This window comes from Lepidochelys kempii, chromosome 7 (genome assembly GCF_965140265.1).
Source record: "Lepidochelys kempii isolate rLepKem1 chromosome 7, rLepKem1.hap2, whole genome shotgun sequence".
Lineage (NCBI taxonomy): Eukaryota > Metazoa > Chordata > Testudines > Cheloniidae > Lepidochelys > Lepidochelys kempii.
In genome coordinates, this window is record NC_133262.1 from 56,062,776 (window position 1) to 56,089,589 (window position 26,814).

At 51.3% G+C, this 26,814-nt stretch overlaps 1 protein-coding gene across 11 annotated transcripts in view; it reads left to right on the forward strand.

Moving 5' to 3' along the window:
• Nucleotides 1-26,814, forward strand: part of PAX2 (paired box 2) — a 133,216-nt gene that overhangs the window by 60,587 nt on the left and 45,815 nt on the right. For 10 of the 11 annotated variants that reach the window (XM_073352923.1, XM_073352924.1, XM_073352922.1 and 7 more), the window contains 2 exons: nucleotides 19,735-19,910; nucleotides 21,654-21,780. In XM_073352923.1, coding sequence (XP_073209024.1) covers nucleotides 19,735-19,910; nucleotides 21,654-21,780 — 303 coding nt within the window. Of the gene's footprint in view, nucleotides 1-19,734; nucleotides 19,911-21,653; nucleotides 21,781-24,228; nucleotides 25,413-26,814 lie in introns of those variants that run through there. The other variant, XM_073352929.1, reaches the window with a different exon arrangement.

Here is a 26,814-nt window from a genome sequence, read left to right on the forward strand (position 1 = left end):
AAAGGCCTCTTGAAGATATGCGCCTCGCTCTTAGAGTGGAAAGCAGGGAGGTTTGGGCTGGCCCTTAGCTCCTAGGGGAGTTCAGTCCACAGTCCAGAACTGGCAATCGCTGCACAGATGGGCTTTACCCTTATTGTTGAATTCCTCGGGGTCAAAGGAGTGGAATTGTCGACCACCATCTCCATCCAGGAGCTCTGGACTCTTACATACCCCAGGCCCATGCCGTGAAGATCAGGATGGAGACTTTTGCACAAGGACAGGTGTGATGTGAGTGCAGAAGCCTGTGCTTGTGATGTGCTTGAGCAGACTTGCTGCAGCTGGTTGTGTCATTGACGTTGTGGTACAATTGTATTGTTCGAGGCCACATGGTTATCTCACTAGCAGTGGTATGATTGTCACTACAGGTGATTTGCTTGTGTCTTTGCTGGCAGCATGGCCGTGGTGCTCATGTTGGGGGGCTCTACCATTACTGCTGGTGGGACGGTATAGCTGCATCATTGCTTGCAATTTTGCAGTATTGCAGCTGAAGCAATTGTGTTGTTCAAGGAGGCATGATTGAATCATTCCTAATGGTGTGTTTGTGTCACTGCAGGCAGTGAGGTTGTTCCATTGTAGGCATCATCAGTACATCATTGCGGGCAGTATTGTTGGGTCATTTCCATTGAGGATGTTGTGTCATTGCAACAGATGTTGTCATTGATTGCAGGTGGTAGGGTTGTACCATCTGGTTGTGTTATTGCAGTGCTGGGATGTCGTCATTTCAGGCAGTGTTATCATGTTGTACCATGTTTATTTTGGGGAGTGTAGTTGTGTTGCTCCATCTTCCATGATTATGGCATTACAGGTAGCGTATTTATGTTGTCTGTAGTGGGATTATCCCATTATCGGTAGTGTGGTTGCTTTTTGCTGGTTGTAGCAGCAAGAAGAGGAGTGTTTGTGTCATTACAGGGATATGCCTTTGTGCTTTTAAATGCAGTGCTGCAAAGAAGGTGCTTGTATTACGCCATGGGAGTGTATCGCTGCATCTGATGTGTGTTGGTGTGAGTGCAGTTGGATGAGTTTGTGTCATTCCGTGTGATTGTGTAAAAGACACCTGAGTGTGCGGGGTCACTGCAGGTAAAGCCTGGCAACATTGTCTGTGGTGTTGTTGTGTTGTTTCATGCTGTGCTTCAGTGTCACCCCAGAGGGGTGTTCACATTATTCTGTACGATTGCCCTGTTGCAGGTGAATGATTGTGTTTGTGGCACTGCAGATGGGTGTAGTTGTGTTGCCCCATGCGATAGCCATGTGTTCTTATTGTCGTAGGTGGGTGTTGGATGCATCACTTTTGGCAAATCTGGTTGTGTGTGAGGTGTGGTTGTGTTGTTTCGTGCTGTGATTTTATCCCCCTTGCCCTACAATTGTGTTGTTTCAGGCAGCGTGGTTGTGCCTGACCATGGCCGTGTTGTATCCCTGTAAGCAGCAGCGTCTGTGCTGAACCTACAGCATGGCTGTGTCAATGCAGGCAGGTGTAGTTAACAGCTCCCTCATGCACCAGATGAAGTTGTAGCTCCAAGAGGCAGTTTATTGTCTGTGAAGCCCCCATAGTCCTGACGCTGGTGAGACTCCCAACAGCAAAAGATTAGAATGTAGAAATGAGCGACACCTGCCAGTTGCCCCGCACCTCTCTGAGTGAACTGCGGAAGGATGGCCAGAGAGGGCAGAGCGTGCGTGGAAGAAGAGAGGAGGAAGAGGTGATGGCAGAACAAGGCATAAGCAGCACAGCACTGATGAAAAAGGGCAGAATTAGCAGGTGCCAGCGTGACTGTGCCAGAAATATGGGTTGTGATTGCATGAGATCTGTCTGTAAGCAAAAGAGACAGCTCTGAAGCCAGCCTGAGTGTGTGTGTGTGTGTGTGTGTGTGTGTGTGTGTGTGTGTGTGTGTGTGCTAGGGATGGTGGGGAGGTGTGTGATGGATGTGCCTCTGCTGAGCAGAATTGTAGGTAAGACAGAGTTAAAAGAAGGCTGGTTAGGCACAACACATGCAAAGCTGGAGTTGCTGTTTAGTTTGCCATGGATCAGTAATACTGAGGACAAGCGGATCTGTCCTGGAGTGTGTTTGTGTGTGTGTGTGTGTGTACCTCTCTGCATTTGTATTTGTGGCTCCAAGAACATATGTGTATTTGTTTGTTATGTTTGTGTGTGTTAGTGTGACTGGTTTCCACTTGTCTGTACATCTGTCCTTGGCAGAGTGGAACGTGTGTATTTGGATTTTTGAGCATGTTGTGCGAGCAGTGTGCATATTCATTTGTGCATTGTGAGAAATGGCATGTTGTACACATCTCTGTGAATGCTGTGTATTTCTGTGAACACTGCATCTGTGTGCATATTTTGAGTGTATTTGTGTGAACAGTGTGAAGTTTTGTAGATTTGTGTGACTATTGTGCATTGTTGTGTGTAGCTGGATTTACGTTAGTGTTGTATATGAATATATATTTTGTGAATGGGGTGTGCTTGTGTGTATATTTTTATGTATGTGGGTAGGTGCTGTGTACGTGTATGTATTTGTATGTATATTAGCTATAGGTGTACTTGTGCAAGAGTTGGGCATTTGTGTGCATAGTTTGTGTGAGTGTTGTGTATTTGTGTGTTAACATCAGTGGATGTGCGTTCAAGTTGACAAGTTGCTGTCAGAGCCTTGCGCACGTTAAGGTATTACCCTAAAGAGAGCAGGCATTCTTTGTTGCCGTGAGCTGCAAGGTATACACAGTGCTTGAAGGGGCGAGGGGGCTGCAAGGGGTTGCAACCCTAACAAAAAGAGAAATTTAACAATCAAGCCAGCTTGCTGATGGGCTTTAGCTCAATCTTATCACAGCTGCAGCTCCCGGATTCTAACAGACCCCCCCATTTTTCAGACCACTTCCAGCCCTTTGTATACAGAAAGCTGGAGCTGGGGGTAGCAACTGGCTGTTGTGGAGTTGTGTTGGGTAGAGCCCAGGAGACCTGGACACAGGGGATTGCACGTGTCCATGGTGGAAGAACTCTGGAGATCCCCTCTGTCTGTGTCTCTGAAGGTGAGTTACTTTAGCTACCCAGTTCCCATTGACATGTCCAATGGGAATTACGCAGCTAAAACTCCTCGCAATGCTTCAGAAAAGCACCTTCCCGGGTCCACCGTGTGTGTCCTCTCTGTGTGTTTCATCCCAGATCTCTTGATGGACATCCATCTCTTGGGGTCTCAGGGTCTTTCTGCCTGTTGCAGTCCAGGTATTCACTGGTGCTGTCTGCATGCAAAGAGGTGGATGTTTGAATCTGTTCTGGACTTTAAGTGGGATGGGGGTCAGGGGTAACACGGTGGTTGGAGTCAGGGCTAAGAAGGTGAGGAGGGATGGGGGAGCACAGTGGTGGAAATGGGTGGTAGCATGGCAATGGGGTAACAGGGCAATGGGACGCCAGGCGATATTGTGACAAGGATCAGCAGTAACAAGGCAGTGCAATGCAGGGGTGATGTTGTATTGGGGATCAGGGGTTATATGGTAATACATGGCAGGATGATGCAATGAGATCAGGAGTAACATGGCAATGGGGGACCGGGGTAACATGGCAATGGGGCGCTGGGTGGTGATGTGACAAGGATTAGTGGTAACATGGCAATAGGGTGCAAGGGGGAGGCTGCGATGGGGCACAGGGCTAACATAATGATCGGCATGGGTGATGTTGTAACATGGCAATGGGGCACAGGGCTAACATGGCAATGGGGTGCAGGGGTGATGTTGTAACATGGCAATGCGGCACAGGGGTGAAGTTGTGATGGGATCAAGGGAACATGGCAGTGGGGATCGGGATGATATGGCAATGGGAATCAGAGGTTATGTTGCAATGAGGCAAATGAGAACATGGGGTAACATGGCGATGCCCCAGTTTGATGTAACATTACAGTACAGTCGGGGTAACAGCACGGAAGGTCAGTTTGACGTGGCAAAGGAGAACAGGAGTAACACAGTGATGAAACTCCTAGGTAACAAAACTGGATCTGTGTAACATGCCAATAGGAGCCAAATCTATGTAGTGACAGGCCCAAGTCACAGTGATGGGGATCTGTTGTAGCGTGGGATTATAAAATCAGGGTAGCCTAATGACTCGGATCCATGGTGTTAGAGCAAGGCTGGGCAAACTTTTTGGCCCGAGGGCCACATCGCGATTGCAAAACTGTATGGAGGGCCTGGTAGGGAAGGCTGTGTCTCCCCAAACAGCCTGGCCCCCACCCCCATTCGCCCCCTCCCACTTCCTACCCCCGACTGCCCCCCTCAGAACTCCTGACCCATCCAACTCCCTCTGCTCCTTGTCCCCTGACCGCCCCCTCCTGGGACCCCCCACCCCTAAACACCCCCCCAGGACTCCACCCCCTATCCAACCCCTCCTGCTCCCTGTCCCCTGACTGTCCCGAACCCTATCCACATCCCCACCCTCTGACAGGCCCCCTGGGACTCCCACATCTATCTAACCCCCCCGTCTCCTATCCCCTGACTGCCCTGACCCCTATCCACACCCCCACCCCCCAGGATCCCACCTCCTATCCAACCCTCCCTGTTCCCCATCCCCTGACTGCCCCCCGGAACCCCCTGCCCCTTATCCAACCCCCTCCCCGCCCCTTTACCATGCCACTCAGAGCGGCAGGACGGAGACAGCCATGTTGCCATGCTGCCTGGCAGGAGCGGCAGGCCAGAGCGCTGGCAGTGCAGTGAGGTGAGGCTGTGGGGTGGGGGGACAGCGGGGGAGGGGCTGGGGTGAGATTCTGTGTTAGAGAATCGGGGTAGCCGAGTGACTCAGATTGGTGGTGTTAGAGAATCGGGGTAGCCGAGTGACTCGGATTGGCTGTTATCACAGTGATGGGGGTTCAGTTGTATCATCGCGGTAGCATTGTAATGGGGACTGGTAGTTTCTCAGTGATGGGGAGCAGCAATACTATGGGCGAGGTGGGGAATCAGGAGTAACGGGGTTAACACCGTGATAACACCGGGGGTATCACCATGATGGAGGTCATGTACCTTGATGATGGGGCAGGTAGGGGCACTAGTACCAGCTGCTGGCAAAACAAACAACCTACCGGGCAATAAAACAAAAACAAAGGCAACTTGGAAGCACCTGACAGCGCCAATTCATCACAGCCCAAGTTTTTTTTTTTTTTCATGTTCCCATTATATTTGTTTGTAAAAGTGGAAATCAATTTTGAAGGTAATTTTCTGGAAAGAATGGAAGGGAGGTGGGAGGGCCGGATAAGGCAGAGATGGCAAAAGGGAAAAAAAAATTTAGGCCAGGCACAGCCCAGGGGCAGCTCTTGGCAAGGTGAAAGAAAATTGCATATTCAATCTCCATCCATGAATCTCCCTCACTGCTGCCCGCCTCCTGCTCGAAAACAATGAAGGCTTTCTCCCCTACGCCATGCAGCGCCCAAGTACCCGTGCTCACTTTAACTTCAGGGTCATTAATTCACCTGATTATTGCAGGAGACGAGAGGGCTGCAGCAGCATCCGTTCTAAAGCCCTCCCTTAAAAACAATCATCCTTTGATTAGTCGGGGGTGGGGTGAGATAATGTGTTGTCTTGGACTAGAGCTGTACATGTTTGAAATGGAGCGTGAGGTGCAGCGGGCAAGCTGTCCGGGTTCTGGCCAGGATGGTTGGAGCGCGCAAGCCTGGTGGCACACCTTTGTTGTGGTGGGATTGCGAATTAAAAGTACCATGTTCCACTCTGCAGCTATCTTTTGGGGAGGGGAGGTGCACGGCAGTGTGTGTGTGTTGGGGGGTGGTGGTATGTGATCGCTGCTTCTTCAGCAGCCCAGCCGCAGTGTCACCGGGCGAGGTGACATTTGAATTTACAATTCTGCTGAGAAAAGCCATTAATTCACAAATTAACATTTCTCCCTCTCTCTCTAGCTCTCTCTCCCCCCCCCCCCCTCTCTATCTCACATGGATGTGCAAGCAATTGAAAAGACAAAGGAAATAGCCTTAAGGAAGAGACTTTACTGCTAGTCTGTCTGTGCAGAGATTGCTACCACTGCTTCTAGACAGATAAACCAATTACCTGAGCTGCTCTGTGCATGGCAGCCTGCTATTACTTCCCTTTGTAGAGCTGAATCCTTTGCCGGATTACGCTCTGTGTATCTCATTAATGTAAACCAGCAAGACAGTGGGTACTGCCCCCTTCATTCTTTGCAGCTGGAGGGGGTAGGATGGGGAGTGAGGGGCAGGTAGGATGTATCTGGCAGCGGGTAGGGTCTGGGCCTCTGACTTTGCCGGCCTGGAGAAGGCTGAGTCTTGGGAGTGTATGTGAACAGCTATGGTCAGCCTATCACAGCCTCAGTCTCTGACTTGGACAGTCCGACCACACAAGAGACTGGGCTTGGCAGAAGTCAACTTTTATTTTTTTTATAATTTCAGTGGATAACTTCAATGTTTCTTTTTAAGCATTTTTTTCCATTTTGATCTATTTAAATTTCCACAGTTGCAGAAAATCGGGGAGGGGGGCAGATAATAATTATTTAATGACCATCAACATCACGTCAAAGTATACAAAGGAAATAGCCTTGACCTCTAAGAAGTTCGCAAGCAGCATTTCGCTTACTTTGCCTAGCTGTAGATTTCAGTTATCAGTGGAAATAATGTTTCATCAGTTTGCGCGTGTACAGTGACGTTAATGTCCATAGACCTTCACCAGTGAAAATGGAGCCCTTCCAAGCCTATATGTAACATACAATGGCAAAGGCTATTTACGTGAGTCCACTATCACTCTCTCGTCCCTGCAGGTCACACTCATTCGTGTGCACATTGTCACCCTTGCCTGCACACTTTCACACCTGTTGTGCATGCAATGCACACACACATGCGCCCACTCACGCCGGCACCCATGCTGCTTCTCTCGCACAAATGCTGGGGTGACCGTTACATTTTCAAGTCATGTCACTCCTCCCTACAGAAACTTTGCACCCTAGCCCAGCAGTCATGTCCCCTTGGGGGCGATGAATCTAGGAGCACACTGAGTTAGCTCAGCCCTTTATTCTCCTGTTCACACATATAGCTGTGTTGGGGCAGAGGACCGCCCTGCAATATGGTTTCTGTAGAGGCCTGCATATCTTTCCATGCTCTCCAACCTCTAAAGTCATGTACACAGAACTGGATGGAGCTCATGGCCAACAGTCCCCCTCTGCACCCTCGTAGGGCTTGGTAAATTTTAGTTCCCATCATTTCTGTAGAGGGTGGAGATGGGGGGTGGGGGGAGTTCAGAGATCTCCAAGCTGGGGAAAGGGGACCAGGGATGTTCAGTCCCCAGAGGGAGGTGAATATTGAAAGCATAATCTCCAGCTGGGGTGTCCTCAGAGTCATGGGATATGCATCTCTCTCCGCCTTCTCCCTGTGTGCGGAGAGTGTGCTGTGGGTCCCCCACTCTCTTTGACTTCGCTCTTGAAATGTGGCTGAAAACTCATCTCCTTTCTGGAGAGCTCCTGCCTCTCCCACATCCCTGTGCGTCCCCCGTTCCCCCCCTCACTGTGCATGGCACATAGGCGGGGAACGGCATCCCACGGCCAGGCGCTGGAAGACGGATCGCAATCAGCGAGGGAATCGGCAGGCAGCGCCGGTAATTCAAACCGTCCTGACCGTTCAGTGAACCCGAACCTGCTGACCTTGACAGCAGTAGACAACGGCGGCCTCAGAAATCCCAACCTTTATGGAGGCGTCGGTGGAGGATGGCTCGTGTTCTCTCTCCTCGACCACATCCAAGCGGCTCTGGGGCCTGACAGTCAATCCCCTGTGTGCCGATTCGCTCCTAATTTGGCCGTCTCTGTGCTCCCAAGCCAACGGTGGAGATGACGTAACATTAAGCGTTGTTTGTTGCCCGCAGATGGAAACCACCCCTCCAGAGGCAAGTCTTCGTCTGCTAAGGGAACACATTGAGCACCTTGTTCTTGGTCTGAGCCAGGGGAAATCCCCCGAAGTTGGGGATTTTAGAAAGGTTGTCCTTATTTGAAAGAAGAGCAGGAGCTCTTTGCTTGTCTGGGGACGGCATAAGATCCTCCAGCCGCATTTCCACTTGATCCCAGGGGAAGGTGGGGAGATCTCACCTAGCGATTAGTCCACTATGAGTGAAGCAGAGGGGGAAGGTGATTGGAGATGGGGAGAGAGAGAAGGCGCTCTGGCTGAATTGTGCCACGGGAACTTACGTTCAAGAAAACACAGTTTATGAAGTTTTAATTCACCTCTCAGGGAACATTGGATCCCCTCCAAACTCCGGCATTGCTGCCAAATGGCTCCTAGAACAGACGCGCCCGCTGGCTGGGTCAGCCTGCCGAGGCTGGAGCGAGGTTATGATCCTGTGCATCGAGGACGTCTCCAGTAGTTGTAGGACCCTGGGGATGAATTACCTGCCTGTCTAATCTGCCTATAATTCTTTGAACCTCATTCTCATCTCTAGGAAAGCTCCTTGGCACTGCTCTGGCAGCTTCAAGTGGGTCCCAATGTAATTTTTGCCCACTTTAAGGCTGCCATAGTGGTGTAAAGGGAGGGGTCTTAGTGTCAAGGAGAATAAAGGCCTCAGTAATTGCCTCTGTCCACCTTCCTATTGATCTCTCTCGCTCTCCCTCCATAGCTCTCTGCCGAGATCTGTCGTGGCCAGCTCCATGGGCTGTATGGGTTAGTTCTTCCCCTTCCCCCAAGCCGGGCGGGAAGGAAAGAGCCTGCGGGGGCTGAGAGTGCGGAGGGTGTTGTTTGGTTCAGGGAGGCAGCCAGGCAGGGCTGAGGAGCTTCCCTTCTCCCCCTCGTGCTGTGTTTCTCAGCAGCTCACAGGTGTCATACAGCTGCTGAGGCAGAGAATTTCCATGGGCGCAGCTGGTGGGCCGAGCAAGGGGGTCTGCATGTCTCCCTGGGACAGGCTCCTAATGAAGTGTCTTCACTAGGCACTTAATTAAACTTTAACGTGACACCAATTGCACATGAAACAAGCACCAGGCTCTGGAGGACCTGCTAACCCTCCCGGAGACGCTTCTCCACAATCAATGCCATTGCAGGAGGTAGTGCAACATTTCCATAACCGGGCTCCCAGAGGGGTGAAGGCTTTTGTGGCTGGGGGGAACACTGGGCTGGGGGGGAGAAGGCAGGAAGTTCTAGAGAGATGGGCCCCAAGCACAGAGTTTGACCCTGCATTCAGATCTGAACTTTCCCAAATTTTGGAAGGATTTGGTTGAGTCCCATCTGCTTTCACCACTATGACACTGGGTGCATCTTAGCCTCCCAGTGGGAGAAATAAATATCCTGTAGGGCCTTAAAGGTCTTTCGGGTTCTTTTCTGCCCTGCTCCCTTTTGTGTATCTGGAACTGTTTTGCTAATGATGAGCAGGCCCCATATTGCTTTAAGGGACTGTTTTTCATCACTTTCATTTTACATTGATATGGCACCTTTCATTTAGGAGGATCCCAAAGTGCTTTCCCAGCTAGTTACAGGAGTTATAGGGAACTAGGGTACAGTGACACTCTGTTTACATGGTGCTGAAGTAGAGTGCACATCCCAGATAGTTGCAGTGTTTTATAGCATTGCATGCATGCAGTATTTCAGTGTGTTGCACTTTTCAGTGACCTTTCTGTCACAGTTCAGTTGCTTAGTGAGAGAAAAAAACAGGCTGTTTTGGAAAGTTTCACTGTATAGGAACCACTTTAGTCCTCGCTGAAATGCAGCTAAGTCTGGGGTGGAGCACAGATGTTACTGAACAGTGCAGAGCAATGACACAGCAGTTTAGGAAGGAGACTGCTGTGTCCAATTGAAACTGCACAGGGGATTTAGCTAGGCAGTGTGTAATCACTCAGGTTGGAATTTGTCAGGCCAGCCAGGTTAATGTCTGCACTCTTGCAAAAAGTGCCATGGGAATTTTAACAACTCAGAGTGATCAGAGCCTTTGTTTTATGGCACATCAAAAAGATGGCAGCCTCTAACAACACCCCCTCTGGGGCACTGGTTCACTGCTGACTCAGCAGAGTGTCCAATAAAATGATTCACTGGCACCTGACTCAGGACTGGAGTGTGCGTTTGCCCCTGCTGGTGTGTACGTGGGGGAAGGGGAGAATAATGGGAATGGGGCAAAAGGACGGGGACGTGTGGGTTATGTAGGGGGAATGGGGTTTGGGATTGAGAGAGAACAGAACGGAACAGAAAGGGGAGACGAAGTAAGGAGTATTTTATTGGGAGGAGAGAATGGGTGAGACCAATAAAATCTGGGGAGTGCATAGAGCTGCCTGGGGCTTGAGTCAGGTCAATTGAGCTCAGGCAGCCAATAGCTAAATCAGGCACCAGCGCCCTGACTGGGAACCCAAGCCTCTCAAGAAGCAGGGAGATGGGGTGGCAAGGGTACCACCGTCCCCTCCTCATCTTTATTGGTTCCGGTAATGGTGTTGATTTGCATGTCAGGCAAAGCACTGCTTGGGGAAAAAAAATCCCCTCTGAGCGTGGCGGTGTCAGCACTCGCTGTTGTTCGACAGTGTAAAATTAAATTAATAAAGCCCCCAACACAGGAAAACATAACAGGAAATTAATGGCCTTTACTGTCGATCTGATGCAGTCATTTGCAACCCTGCTTTCCGCACCAAGGGCTTCATAAATGCAAGCAGTTTCTCTAAACAAGCATAGTTAGGGCTGCATGCAGTGTAATTTTTTGCCTTGCTTGTGTCCTTTTGAGCTAACAAAAGCCACCATTTTTAATAAACTCACCAAGGGATCCGCAGCAGGTCCAGCACCACGACACACAGGCTCAAGATCTGAAGGGAAAGAGCTGTACCCCATGACAAAGCCAAGTAGGTCTTGTGTCCTGAGAGACAGAGCTGCAGTAGCCCTGTTTGCTCTGCATTAGCTGGGCAGCAGCATTCTCCCTGCCGGCTCCATGCTAGAGGAAATTATGCACCACCTGGGGAGAGGACTGGAGGGCCAGATCCTCAGCTGGCATAAATCAGCATCGCTCCATTGAAATGAATGGAGCTACACTGACTGATACCAGTCAGGGGTCTGGCCCATCGTGTAGTACCATTGCTACTGCTCCATTGATATAAACAAGGGAAGTACGCACACCGAGGACCACTGCATTTCTATCTTCTAAAGGGTCAAACCGAACACAGTTAGCAGGAGTTACTGGACCCTCATTCTGTTTTCTGTTACACTGGTATAAACCCAGAGTGACTCCACTGAGGTAACTGGAGTCATTGCAGGTTTACTACAGCAGAATTGAGAGCAGAATTTGCCCCGGGGGCTCCAAAACGGCACAGAGAGCCATCGAGCTGCACTGGATACACATAAGCCAGCCACCAGTACTCCCTACACTGAAATAGCACAGCCACAACCACCAACACTACACACCAGCACGTGCATGCTCGTTCAAACACAGCCATGTAGCATGGTTATACATGTGGCACATGTGCATACGGCAGTTGTGTGCACGCTGACACAAAAGTGCCTTTACTCATGCACACTGCAGCTGTATTCAGTGCAGATGAGCATGCTCTCTCACAGCCTCAGGCATACAACCAGACACAGAGACCGTGCTCAATACCTGTGGTGTCCCGCAAACCCTGTGCTGAATTTGAATTTGTACATTTGCAAATTGCATTGAATGCATTTTATTTGTGTATGCACACACCCACTTCATTAAATGCACATTTGCATGCTCCACAGGAATCCAATGCACATTTGCACACAGACCTTAATACATATGCATTTGCACACGTAAACACAGCGTTAACTGCATGCTCTTTGCATGCTCAGACTTCATCCAATGCACATTTGCACACTCACACAATATTAAATGCACCTTAGCCCCCACAATTAAGAGTATTTTTGCACCTCCTGTATTAAATGCCCAATGCACATACCATATTATCCATTCTGTACCCATGCACATTTGTGTATATGCAATCTTCCTCACTCATAGATTCATAATCCTAGCTGTATATTGATGCCAGAACACACAACCTTGCTGCCCTTCATCCCTCCACCTGTCCAGATACACAGCAAATGTGCTTAATTTGTATGCTGATTGGTGACAGAGATCCCTGGTTACAAACTGACATAGGTTTGTTGACCTGGCGTTTGCATAAAGAGGTTCAGACACATAGGTTTACCCGATGCATATGGACATGGGGGTTTGAACACATATTTGGTTCTTTTGAAGGCTAATATCCTTTTACCAAGGATAGGTAAAAGGATACCAACCCCCCCCCCCACCACCACTATCCCTGCTTCCCTGCGAAACCTCCCACTACTGCAATATTCTTAACACACCCCTTCTCCACCTCATTACCCTCCCCAGCTTCCTGGCACCCTTCAAACATTGCTCCCATCCCCGTGAGCTCCTTCCCAGCTGAATTGTCAGCATACCTGAATCCCTGCCCTTCCCTTCCACCCCGTCTGCACCAATATCCTCAGTCAAAGCCCTGTGTGTTCTGGCAGCCCTGCTCGACATGGAATTGATTCACCCAGAGACGGTGATACCCTAAATGTAGGGCAGAGCCCTCTGGGGGGAGCTATGACCCCCATATTTCAGCCTCCCCTGCTGGATGGGCCCAGAGAACGGCACAGATAATATGCTTTCTGCCCCCTGCCACGGGTAAAGGCCTCCTCGGTGCCACAAAAGCTTAGTATTGATATAAGCATAGAGGGGCCAAACTGAGGTGTCTGGAAATGCAGGAGCTGTCAGACTGGATCAGGCTCCAGGCCCACCTCATCCAATATCCTGTCAGTGGCCAGCACCAGATGCATCAGAGGGAAGTGGAAGAACCCTGCAGTGAGCAGAGGTGGAGTGATATGCCCTGCTGTGTTTCTTCCTGGCGTCCCATATCAAAGACTAGCTTGAACCCTGAGCAGGAGGTTTAATCTCCCTTCCAGAGCTGGGGCTTTGGTTCCTCTCCAGGAGAGCTGCCCTAGGGCTTTGGAGCAAAGCTCCGTGGGCCTGTGCTGAATGCAGTGAGAGCAAGGGGGTGTGCAGGGCTGGCTGCCGTGAATGACAAGCGTTGCGTATTGATCGCGTTCTGAACTCGGCCCAGCCGATGGAAGGTAATTAATGACTCCATTTGCCTCAGTACCAAGGAGAACAATTGAGTTTGAAACTGCAACAACTGGCACTGCTGTGAAAGCCCCCTCAGGGGATGTCCAGGAAAGATACCTGACAGGCCCTGGCTGCACTGGGACCTGGCAACACATCAGAGGGGAGAAAAGAGAAGGGGAAAAGGAGGAAGGGAAAGAGCAGTGTTGCTGTAAGGGGAGAGATGTGTGTGTGTGTGTGTGTGGTTAGAACAGAGCTGAGGCAGCCGTCAGACAGAGGGCCAGGACAGGGAGACCGGACAGCAAGTGTGAAAAATTGGGACAGGGTGGAGGGTAATAGGTGCCTGGATAAGACAAAGTCCCAAATATTGGGACTGTCCCTATAAAATCAGGACATCTGGTCACCCTAGGCAGGGTAGCACTGGGACAGACAGATGGGAGGGGACCACCCCGAGGCTGACAAAGCTGGGGAAGAGGGACAGCGTTTCTGTCGCAGCTTCGCTTACCCAGATGCATTCCCCCTGCACTTCTGATGAGTGTTGCTGTGTCACCAGGCAGGTGTCCGCAGGTCAGATACATCCATTTTTGTTACGAGTGTGAATATTATTGGTAATGCCACCATGCTAAGCGCTACACAAACACACAGTGAGAGAGTCCCTGCTCCAAAGAGAGAGAGCACAGTGTGAGTGCTATGTCATTTGTATGGATGTTCTCGTGAGAGACGTAAGTGTTTCTGTGTCACCTGCAGGGCTGTTTCTATGATACAGGGGTGTCCCTGTGTCACCTGTAACATGGAAACACATTGAACTGTAGGGCTGTTTCTGTGACATCCTGGGGATGTCCCTGTGTCACCTGTCAACACGTTTCCATGCTACCTGTATGGCTGTTTCTGTGACATCCTGGGGATGTCCCTGTGTCACCTGTCAACACGTTTCCATGTTACCTGTATGGCTGTTTCTGCGATACCCATGGGTGTGTTTCTGTGTCACTTGGCAGTGTGTTTCCGTGTTACCAGTTGGGGTGTTTCTGTCACACACACAGGGGTGTTGATGTGTCTCTTGTCAGGCGGCTATGCCAGTTGTGCAATGGTTTTCGGGTTCTCCTGGCAGCCCGTTGGGAGCAGATGTGGTTCCCATTATGTGTGTAGGATTGATTCTGATTGTACTTACACCATTCACACACTGTTGTAAGAAAGATTGTGACTGTGGTCTGTGGTCCACCTCTCAAGCTGTTCGTGCAGGCCTTCCTAATCCAACATGGGGGCCCTGTGTCACTGGGCTGGTGGGGTCCCTGGGCCAGGCACGAATGGGGGATTCTCTTGCCAATCCCAAAAGTGTTGCCAAGTTACCTGTCTGGGCACTTTCTTGCCTGTCACCTGTCCAGTAAGCCTGCCTGCAGCCTCACTTCACCATAATAACGCCCTGCTCTGTCATTCCTTCCTTTCTACCAAACCTAACAGTGGTCCCTCCGTAGCTGAACCCTGTCTCCTCTCAGAATCTCCCGGCTTCCCGTGAGCCTTCCCCATGACCCTCGCCCTCCTCCATGAGCCCTCCCACCCACAGAAGCTCCTCTCGTCCCGTGAGCTCTTCTCTTTGCCCTTCCTCATTCTGAACAGCCCCAGGCTCTTTCTCCAGCATCCTCTACTCCTGAGCCATCCCTCGGACCTCCCTCTTACGTCTCACTCTCTACAGTCTCCCCTGGCCCATCACGATGCCCATTCTCCACAGTATCTCCTCCCCTTTCCCACCCCATACTCTTTCCCCCAAATCCTCCCTTCACTCTGACCCAGGGTCCTCTGTCATCGTCCATCCCTTCTTCATAGTGTCTCTCTCCTCTGTTTCTCTCCCACCCATGATGCTGTTAACCCTGGGGATTTTATAACAATTCTCATGAAATTTGGTGTTTTCCCTATGGCCCCAGCTCCTGGAGTCATGTGATTAGGTGAGAATCTCAGCTCCCTTTTTTAAAAAACAGAAGTAAGTTTCTAGCCCTTGTGGTTGCAATTGAAAAGGAAACCTGACAGGGTCTGACGGCAGCAGGCAAACACAAATAATTATAGAACCTCCTTTACGTTCACTTTATTTTTGAAGGCCAAACTCATAATGGTGGAACTCTGTGAGCTGGCGACACTCCACCTGGAAACCCCCAAACCTTTGACCTTCCCTGCTCATAAGCCACCTCTCAGGGGCAGTGTAGGGAGCTCAAAGCACTGCACTGTAGCCCTGCTTCCTTGTGTGTATAATAAAAACACCTACCTCCTGGCAGTGGTAGATCTCAAAGCATGTGGCAAGTTTTTGAATGTATTTGTCCTGTGAAGCAGGGAGGTGGTATGATCTCCATTTTACAGATGGAAACTGAGACAAAGCAAGGCTTGATAACTTACCCCAGGTCATACAGAGCAGGGAATTAAGCCCGGTTCTCCCAAGCCCTAGGCTACAGAACCATCCTTCTTACCCCGAGAGAGAGTTTAGGAGATGACCCTAGGCCAGACCAGCCTTCGCGCCTCCCTCCTGTGCTGTATTCCTCATCTTTCGTACATTTTAAGGTTAGCATGGGCCATTCTGATTGCCTACTCTGACCTCCGGTTTAGCCCAGGTCAGAGATCCTCACCCAGCGATTGTTGCATCAAGTCCATAACTCCTCTTTGAGCTAGAGCATTCCCTGTGTCTCTTTCTCTTTATAACTTTCCTTATGTCCCTGGCACAAATCCATTTCCCATCTAGTCCCTCCTCCTCTCTCTTGCTTTGGCCCTTCCCTCCCTTCCTCCCTCCCCCCATTCTCATCCTTTGCCCCGTCTCTCAGGGACTGTGCAGGCCCTGTCTTATCACCAGGTCTTGAGTTTACCAACAAAAATAATAAATAAATAAATTAAATAAATAAAAAGGTCAGTGAGCAGAGCAGCAATAACCCCTAAAAACAGTACTATCAGTGGGACATGATTGATCAATTGAATTCCATAGCGGCTGAAAAATGTGGGATTAAGTAGTGTATTATACGCACAATGAGTTGAGGCATGATGTTCATTTCAAGTTCATTTCGCCAGCCCTCTGCCACCAGATCAGGCAATCAATAGAGGCAGCAGATATCATATATCACCTCTCTCCGTGCTGGGGAGAGAGCACCATAATCTCTCGCAAATTTAGAGTGACAGATTTGTCAAGATCTGAAGGGCCCCTGAATAAATGAAGGAAAAGAGACTCCTGCAGCAACTTAAGAAAGCTCCTATACACACAAGCCTGGCCAGTGCCCGTGCACATACACACAGAGACGTTGGAAAAACACAAGCGCAGAACCATAGCAGATACACAGATGTACACGCATAAATTGCAAAAAGCACATGCACACAAAAGCATGTAAACTGCCAAGTAGAGAAACAGAGAGGGTGAAATCTGGCCCCACAGAAGTCAGTGAGAGCTTTGCCACCTAGATACGCCACGGATATGCAGACACACTGGCATGCAAACACACAAATAACTGAAATAACAGGTACACATATTGATGCAAGCCCTCATAGGCCTAGAATCACACATTTGTACCAGTACACACAGCACCCAGGTGGAGAGACACACACAGTGACATACGAGGTACCACACTCGTGCAGACATGCCCACTGACTCAGACACACCCCAAGAGATACACATCCTTCTCTCCAGAGAGATGGGGGTCTCTAGAGATGCAGACAGGTTGAGGCACACACATACATCAACACACACATGCTCCTCTTTCTCAGTGTGGATCCAGATTTTCCAAAGAGCTCCACACTGGCTTTCCTTGGGATCTGAACTGGCAGCCTGCATTTTCAAAAGAGCCTAACTGCTGCTTCGGCAACTGGAGAGATGATTTTCAAGCCCATTGAAAGCCACTGAGACTTGTGCTCCTTAATACCTGAGGTACTTTTGAACATCGCCCCCTGACATAACAGCCAGTTCACCCAAAGCTCACTGCACCCAGCACGCCTAGCTCTTCAACAGTCAAGTCTTGCACACTGAAATCCTTGCTTTGCCTGAATAAAGACTTCAGGACATAGCCCCATGGAATAAGATCAGAGAGAGGGGAAAAGGGCTTAGTGCCAGGAAATGCTGCCCCCCTCCCAGGCTGAGGAGGGAGAGAAAGAAAGGGCTGTTGCAGGGGAAGACTGCCAGCTGGGACAAATCAATATGTAATATTTTCTATGGTCGTGCAAGTGGCACTGTACTAGGTTACTGTATATAATGTACTATTGATTATATCATATCGTATAATCACCTATAAAGGGATATATCTTACAGCCAGGAGGGAACAGGCTGGGCTATTCCTCTGGGCCACTGCAGTCTGGTCTCAGGTTGGGGTAGGAACTATGCCAGGGAGGCAATCGCTCTAGGGCGGGAGGGTCAGACAAGAGACAGCAGGGCTCTAGGGGGCAAGGTGCCCATTGGGGCACCGTCCCTGCCACAAGCAGGCCACCATGACACGCAGCAGGGGGAGGCCAAAGTGGGTGCTTGCACCCTGCACCATGTCCTGAGGGATGAGTTTCACTTGGGAGCCTCACAGATTGGGCGGCTCAGAGAGAGCCTGGCATCCGGGGAGATGGCACAATCTCTGGAATGGGGGTGTAACAGAGAGGCCTGCCAGAGAGGGGTTAACAAACAGAGCTGAACGCAGACAGAGGGGGGGAAGGGGAAGTGAAAGAGGGAGATCCTGACCTTGGGCGGACGGGGGTTAGAACATAGACTGGCCTCAAGTGGTAAGGGGCTTAGAACGCGGACGGACTCGCCTCAGGCGGGATGTGGGGTTAGAACACGGACAGACTCGCCTCCCTTCGGGTGGGATGTGGGCTTAGAACGCGGACGGACTCGCCTCTGGCGGGAAGGGGGGTTAGAACGCCAACGGTCTCGCCTCTAGCAGGATGTGGGGTTAGAACGCGGACAGTCTCGTCTCTGGCGGGAAGGGGGGTTAGAACGCGGATGGACTCGCCTCCCTTCGGACGGGATGTGGGCTTAGAACGCAGACGGACTCGCCTCTAGCGGGATGTGGGGTTAGTACGCGGACGGACTCACCTCCCTTCGGGCAGGATGTGAGCTTAGAACGCGGACGGACTCGCCTCTAGCGGGATGTGGGGTTAGAACGCCGACGGTCTCGCCTCTAGCGGGATGTGGGGTTAGAACGCGGACAGTCTCGTCTCTGGTGGGAAGGGGGGTTAGAACGCCAACGGTCTCGCCTCTAGCAGGATGTGGGGTTAGAACGCGGACAGTCTCGTCTCTGGCGGGAAGGGGGGTTAGAACGCGGATGGACTCGCCTCCCTTCGGACGGGATGTGGGCTTAGAACGCAGACGGACTCGCCTCTAGCGGGATGTGGGGTTAGTACGCGGACGGACTCACCTCCCTTCGGGCAGGATGTGAGCTTAGAACGCGGACGGACTCGCCTCTAGCGGGATGTGGGGTTAGAACGCCGACGGTCTCGCCTCTAGCGGGATGTGGGGTTAGAACGCGGACAGTCTCGTCTCTGGTGGGAAGGGGGGTTAGAACGCGGATGGACTCGCCTCCCTTCGGACGGGATGTGGGCTTAGAACGCAGACGGACTCGCCTCTGGCGGGATGTGGGGTTAGTACGCGGACGGACTCACCTCCCTTCGGGCAGGATGTGAGCTTAGAACGCGGACGGACTCGCCTCTGGCGGGAAGGGGGGTTAGAACGCCGACGGACTCGCCTCCCTTCGGGCGCGATGTGGGCTAAGAACGCAGATGGACTCGCCTCAGGCGGGAAGTGGGGTTAGAACGCAGACGGAGTTGCTTCTAGCGGGAACAGAGATTAGAACGCGGACGGACTCGCCTCTTGCAGGAAGGGGGGGTAGAACGCAGATGGACTTGCCTCTGGCGGGATGTGGGATTAGTACGTGGACGGACTCACCTCCCTTCGGGCGGGATGTGGGCTTAGAACGCGGACGGACTCGCCTCAGGCGGGAAGGGGGGTTAGAACGCCGACGGACTCGCCTCCCTTCGGGCGCGATGTGGGCTAAGAACGCAGATGGACTCGCCTCAGGCGGGAAGTGGGGTTAGAAAGCAGACGGAGTTGCTTCTAGTGGGAACAGGGATTAGAACGTGGATGGACTCGCCTCAGGCGGGAAGAGTGGTTAGAACAGGGACGGACTCTTTTTGGATGGAACAGGCTGTTATAATACAGACAAACTTGCCACATCTTTTGATGCCGCACCACAGCACTCCCTAAATTCCAGATGTTTTTGGCATGCTGTGATTTGGCTACATGTCTCCACCCCTCAGGCCCATCATTTTGGCATGAGTTGCATCTCTGGTGGTCCCTAGCAATGCTAATCCCTGCGCTTTGCTCCCATTTTACGCTCCGCAATGGAGATTTGGCAATTTTTAACACTGCAAATCAGTGGAACTGAAACTCATCTCTGAGCTGAGTGCCATTCTCCATGGCCCCAAGCGTGCTGGGTGGGAGTACAGTAATGTTCCCCATGGAAGCCAGGGGTGAGGGCAGGGCACAGGAGCTCACCCCCAAGGCCTCTCAGCCTTCCCTTCCCACAGGCGCAGCTCCCTTGGAGTGGGGGGGGGGGCAGCAGGAGTGCTTCTTTCCTAGCCCGTTTGGGCCTTGCACTGCATCACGTGCTGATCTGAGCCAACAAACACCTCTCCTGAGGGACTGGGTGGAGCTAACTCCCTGTTCTCTCTGTCTGTGTCCCACAGATGTGTCTGAGGGCTCGGTTCCCAACGGAGACTCCCAGAGCAGCGTGGACAGTTTGCGGAAGCACCTTCGTGCCGACACTTTCACCCAGCAACAGCTGGAAGCTTTAGATCGAGTCTTTGAACGTCCTTCTTACCCTGATGTCTTTCAAACATCGGAGCACATCAAATCTGAGCAGGTGGGGGCTTTGCCTGGCAACATGGGTGCAAATGAGTTCTAATCAGGCACGTGGGGGACATGGCAGGGAGTGAGCTCCTTCACTCACCCATGCACCATTGACACCCACACCAGCTGCATGTATGCCTATCTTGGCACTTATGTATGTGTACACATACCACTTCATGGACAAATGCATGCTTATGCATCTCTCTCTGCTTGGACACACATGTACAGCTCTCTCCACATGGACACGTACATGCACCCCTCTGCATCTCCACATGCACACGTCATTGTATGGAAACATGTGCAACTTCAGAATGTACCAGTAACCAGGGAGCTACGAGCTTGTTCCAAAACCCATGGGCTTCTCTCTCACGGCCCAGCTCTGCTTTGTGCTTCAGCAGCGCCTGCCCCACACTCCGCCTTTTATCCTGAAAGCTGTTTGTCTTAATAAAATGAAAATCAAAAGTCTTTTTAAACCGCCCCAAGCCATAAACCAACAAAGGAAGGGAAGGAGAAGCTGGCTGTAGACTCCCTTCATCCCCGAGTCCCTGGCTTTATTACAATGAATAACCTTTATTTACTTTCATTAGACTATTAAACACCGACACAGTCATTTTTCCCCCTGAAACTCTGAGCAGGGCCCATAAAGCAAATCCAAAGCCTAATTGAGTTCATTTTAATTTCTCTCCGATCACAGTGAATTACTCTGGTGATAAATCAGGGGGCAGGCTCACCCCCAGTAGAAGGCCTAATTTGCAGCTAATTACAAAACTGATTTCTACAGGAAGATCAATACGAGAAGGAATTGGAAATGACTAGGCAATCGTGGCCGGACGGGGACAGGAGGGGGCAGAGAGGGGGCAACTTGCAGGCAGCATATGAGCGGGTAGATGGGTTGGGGAAGCGGATGGAAAAAAACAGAGCAGAAAGAGCAGAAAATCAGTTTTAATTTAACGTAATATTAATCAGAGCAACTTTTCTTGTGTTTTTGTAATCCCTCTGGTTTCTCTGGCTCTGCGTCTGGTCTGGAGGCTGCCACAATAAAAAGGCAATTACCAGAGCCTTTCGGACAGGACACCCTTTCAGATTCAGTGGCTCTCCCCTCCTACCCTTCTGTTAGCCATGTGGCTCTCCCCCCTCCCCAATTTCATACCCCGATGCACAAAGTGACAGAGGTGGGGGATGAGGCTTCTTTGTTTCTCAAGAGCCAGGAAAGAGGTGGGGGGAATCTCCGAGCAAACTGAGCTCAGATACAATGGCCACCGGCCTACAAGGCCCTATTTGCAGCAGAAATGTCCCGGCATCCCTGTTATTTCACTCTAACATCCTGCCCCAACCATGGGGACGTATGTGTTAGCCATGCCCCTACGTCTCCTTCACCAGAGAGGCTGCCACATCCCTTCTTGCTCCCCCTTGAGCTTCTATCCACAAACTTTCCCCCTCGCCCACAGGCCTGAAAGCTTGGCCACACCAGAGGGAATGGGCCACATTCTGTGCTCGGCCGCAGCAGAATAACTCCCATTGTTGGTCCCTCTCCATCACTGCTACCCAGATGGGGAAGGAGCCACTGCTCACAGCAGAAGTGAGGGTCTCGTCCACAGCTCCCTGCCCCCTGCCACCTTTTTCCTTCATCTGCTCTGTTTCCTCCTTTCCCATCTGTGCAGGGTTTGGCGTCGCTCCTCTTCCGCCCCCCATCTGTATGCTGTTCCCTTCCTCTCGGTGCATCAGTAGTGAGCTGTCTCTCTCCTCTCTTCCCCAGGGTAATGAGTACTCCCTCCCAGCTCTGACCCCTGGTCTTGATGAAGTCAAGTCAAGTCTATCTGCCTCTGCTAACCCAGACCTGGGGACCAACGTCTCAGGACCCCAGACGTACCCTGTGGTGACCGGTAAGCTTCCTGCCCAAATGGCACTCCTAAGACTTTCGTTTATTCCCAAGTCATCACCATTAGCTTCTGCTTTTTCTCCCGATGCAAGATGCAGCTCTGTGGCTAACACCAGAATAGACAGAGAGAGCAAGGGGGCCTGGGGAATATAAGAGGTAAAGACAAGGTTAAAATTCACAGCATTGGCAGCCAGGGGTATCATAGAATACCAGGGTTGGAAGGGACCTCAGGAGATCATCTAGTCCAACCCCCTGCTCAGGGCAGGACCAATCCCCAATTTTTGCCCTGATCCCAAATGGCCCCTTCAAGGATTGAACTCACAACCCTGGGTTTAGCAGGCCAATTCTCAAACCACTGAGCTATCCCTCCCCCCATACATACAGGTGTGCCCAGGTGTGTCTCAGGGACAGGTCTGCCCAGCTGTGAATTGGGATAGGACAGGCAGACAGAGAAGAGAACCTGTGTTGCTATGTCCTAGATTTCTCCTTCATGTTTGGAACAACAGACTCATTGCTCACACCTGGACTTCTCGGGGAGAACTAGCTATTTAGGTTTGTATTTGGCCCTAACATTTGGAAGGGATACTTGCAAGCTAGGACTCTCCTTTGCAAGCGAGGGCTGCTAAACTATCCTGGCTAAGTTCCCCCACCCCTCAGCACATGTGCCTCCTACAGCATCTGTCAAAATAGCTCAGCTCCCAGCTTTCCCTCTCCCTTATAGCAGGCACATTAAAATCAGGTGTTAGTGGGAAGCCAGAGGGAGGAAATGAAACCAAATGTGAGACAGCTGGGGGACCAGGGCACAAAGGAGCAACGGACAATTTCTGAGCTCTTTCATTGTTGCATCCTCATGCTGTGGATGGCTCAGAAGATGCTAGTGCTGGGGGTGGCACCCTTGTGCCGGAGTTAGACTGTCTAGATCCAGAGCAATGTAAGATGAGGAATGGCTAAGGGATGGCTTGATTAGTCTATACGTATCTACATGGGAAACAAGTACTCAATTAAGGGCTCTTCAGTCTAACAGAGAGAGATCTAACACCATCCAATGGCTGGAAGATGAAGCTAGACAAACTCAGGCTAGCAATAAGGCGTAAATGTTTGATAGTGAGGGTAACTAATCATAGGAACGATATACCAAGGGGCATGTTGGATTCCCCATCGCTAGCCATTTTTAAGTCATGGTGGGATGTTTTTCTAACAGATCTGCTCTAGGTATTATTTTTGGGGCAGTTCTCTGGCCTGTGCTATACAGGAGCTCCCAATCGCCCACGTATCTATGAATAGAACAAGCCAGGGTCTCAGGTCCTATCAGCAAGAGAAGTAGCTGACTCACGGCCATAGAACTGGCCTCAAATCATCCAACAGGAAAGGGGGCTGGCCCCAACTTCTCCTGGAGGCCTGTAGCCTGGTGCAGCTGCTTGCAGATAGACCTGGGGAAGTCTACCATGGGGGAAAGGCTATGTGCTAGAGAAAACTCCGGTAGGTGAAGCATTTGAGGCTCTAAGAGAAAGGGGCAGCTCCCCAGGAGACAGGAAGACTGAGAATGGCGGAAGATGCGGAGGTATCTCATGACTGAGTGAGGAATAGGGGAAGTACAGGGAGATACAATGACCTCAAGCACAATGGCACTAAGGACTGGTGGTAATGACAAAGGAAGTAAGGTGGAGCTGAGCCACCTTCCTCACTAGAGAAGCAGCTGGCTGGGATCTCAGGCTGGGCCCAGACACTCTTGCTGATCATTCAGAGGAAATGCTCCAGTGAGCCATGGGACATAGCCTGTCTTTAAGGGCCAGGGCACTGCTCTCCAGCCTTCAGAGGCAGCTGAGCCAGTGGGTGGATGGCTCTAGTACCCCAAATCTCCAAGATTACATTTGCCTAGGTGATTTGTTTGGGGAGTAGTCCCCTGAAATGGAAAAAGCTCTGTGGCCAGTCAGGGGACAGTTCCAGGGGAACCATATGCCCTCACTCATCCTTTGTAGGAGACTCCCACATTTCCTTGCAGCAGTCTTGCCTAGTAGCCCACTGGGTCAGTGTGGCTGGTGGCTGAATTGGGTATGGCTCCTAGGCAGCCGGCATGGCTGGCCCCAGCATCACTCAGCTTCCCCCAGAGTAGTCACTGACCACAGAGATTTTGTAGGATGCCATGTTAGGATCTGGAGACCTCTGACCGCCAGGTGGGATCCAGCAGCATAAGTGAGCGTCACCCATAGATACATGGGCTATTTGGCCAGAGGCCTGGAAAGGTTTACTGGGCACTGGGGCAAGGTCAGGGTCTCGGTTTGAGGGAGCCAAGCAATGTGAGTCCTGAGACTTCCTGGGGAATAGGTTTTGGTTTGGCTGATATCGGAGCCTGACCTGGGGTATGTAGGAGGCTGACCCAGCCCAGCACTACAGAGCTACTTAGACAGCTGGAATTTGTGGGACAACTGTGCCTCTCCTCCTTCCTTCTCAGATATATATGGCTGGAGATGCACCTCTGGGCACAGACCAGCTGAGGGGGCTGGACACACCTCTAACAGAGGGTACTTCCCTGACAAAGAGCACAGGATCTGGGGGACCTGACCTTGCTCACCTATGGGGCAGCGCCAGAGGAATAGGGCACCCTTATCTCTCTCACAAGAGGCACCTCTCTGACCCGGGGGGCAGGATCAGACACAGCACATCCCCTCTTCTTCCTTCCACTGGCCTGTGATGAGGGAGGGGAACAAAGATTCATGGCTGTTAAGGCCAGAAGGAACCATCAGATGATCTAGTCTGACCTCCTGCACAGCACAGGCCAGAGAAAGTCATCCACTGTGGGACTTGAGCAGAATCCCAGTAGGCCTGAGACTCTGCACACGTTTTGGATCTGACCCTCAGGAATGGATTGGAGGAGAGGGGGCTGTAAAAGAGGCCCTGAGCTGCTGCAGAAACTGAGCTCAGTGCCTCCCCCAGCCATCCACCCACCCTGCACCGTGGAACACTCCCAGCTCAGCTTGGGAACATCCCCGCCTGATCCATCTGGATCTGAGAGTGAGAAAAAGTTCATTTCAGGCCCAGCTTGACATTCCCAGGTGGCAACTTAGCACTAACATCTCAATCTGTATGCGACATTTCAATCAGGCACAGAGTAACAAAAGCAGAACCATTAACGTTGGGAGCTGTTTGCCAGCAGTAATGACGGGGAAATTCAGATACTGGAAATGAAAAGAGGATAAAACCCAACCCAGGAGGCGCGGGGAGGGGCAGAGAACAAGGGGTGGGGGATTATTCCTCTGCACTTGGGCCGGGATCCAACGTTTGGATTAATGGCGCCATTACCCGAGAAAAGGCTGCAGATAATGCTCATTCTTAAAATGTTTTTCCTGGCAATTAAACGGCTGCAGTTATTGATCTTCATTGATTTGATGTCCCCCCTGATTTGCATAAGCCATTAAAGATGAATGGTTCACAATGTGTTTTTTATGGGGACAGGCAGAGTTTTCTGGAGGGGCTGTCAAGGTGAGGAGCGGCGCATCACTTCCTGATCATCCACTGGCCAAGAGCTATGGGGGGGCAGGACCATGAGGGGTACTCTGTGGCAAAGCAGGTTCCCCTCCAGTAAAGGGACACTGGATGTGCCTGCCTGAAGTTCAGGGCTTTGGCTGCTCAGGGTGCTTGGAGGAGGCAGTGTGACATAGTGGATGCAGCACTGGACTGGGACTTAGGAAAACTGGGTTCTGGTCCTGGCTGTTTCTAACTTGGACTGAAATTCTGGCCCCGCTGCAGTTTTGCCATTGACTTCAGTGGAGCCAGAATTTCACTCTTGGTGTGTATCATTGGGCAAGTCATGTGACGTTTCAGTGTCTCAGTTTACCAGTGTGTTGCGTGGGGATGACCATCACAACTGAGCGCTAGGATGAGGGCCAAGTCTTATAAGGCTGGGAGATGAGATAAAGGGGCTTTGAGGTCACCCATACCTAAGGGACCCTTTTCTTCTGTACTGTTGGGGGTCTCTGTGACTCCCAGAAGCACGCCATCTCAGCTTGTGGAAAGGACGATGCCTCTGAACACTGGACATGCTACACTCTGAGACTGTAGAGTCCTGCCTATTGTCCAAGCTCTGGCCAGTTTAGGAGGGGGCTGGATGGGGGGAGAGGCTCTCCAGGGGCTCCAGCCAGCTCGGGCCAGAAGGAAGGGCTCTCTCTGAAGTCTCCAGAAAGAATAATATGGTGAGTGGCTTTACTTTGGCAGGGGTTGATAGTGTCTTTTCTGTCTGTGAAATCGGATTGGGAGGTGTGTAAATTAAATATTGCAGCCTGTAACCCCAGAGGGATTGCAGAGCATGGCTTGTGTTCCTCTGGTGTCCCATGCAAGGGCAGGTTCACCAGTGGGCTCCTTGATCCACAGAGTGCTCTAGGGAAATACTGAGAGCAAAGGGAAGTGTGTGGTGCTGAAAGTCAGGGCCACTGGTCACCGACACTACATGATGTTATTGGAAGCAAAGAAGACAGGGACCTCCCCACCATGAAGGGAAGAATCTGCCAAGAGCACTAGCAGCATATCCCAGTGCATATTCCAAGAGCAGCTGCAGTGGTGTGGTTACAAAAGGCAGAACCTTGCTTAGCACGGCCAACATTGAGGACTAACCTCCAAACAGTGAATCTGGAACACCTTTGATGATCTGTTTGCCCCGTCACCTCCTGAAGAGTCACCACCTGATGTCATTGGTTCACAGTGGAGTGGGCGGACCACCCTTACGCTTCCTCTGGAACATCGGCTGGCCGTTTCCTTCCCAAGCTGATGCCGTGCAGTTGTGTAGTGTGCTGCTGCTGTCCCCCAGGTGCCAGAGGATGGCCTCAGAACCGCTAGCAGCCACATTTCCTTCAGCTCATCTCCTGCGTGCGTAGGGGGATAGGGCAGGCTCCTTCATGCCAGCGAGCTGAGTGCTCGGGAGACGAAACTTGGGGCAAATCCCAGATCCTTGGGAACCGAACTGCTTTCTCAGAAACCAAGACCAAGCTTGGGGGCCTCAAGTTAGGCAGCTGCAGCCATATCTGAGAACCTAAGAAAGAGCGAG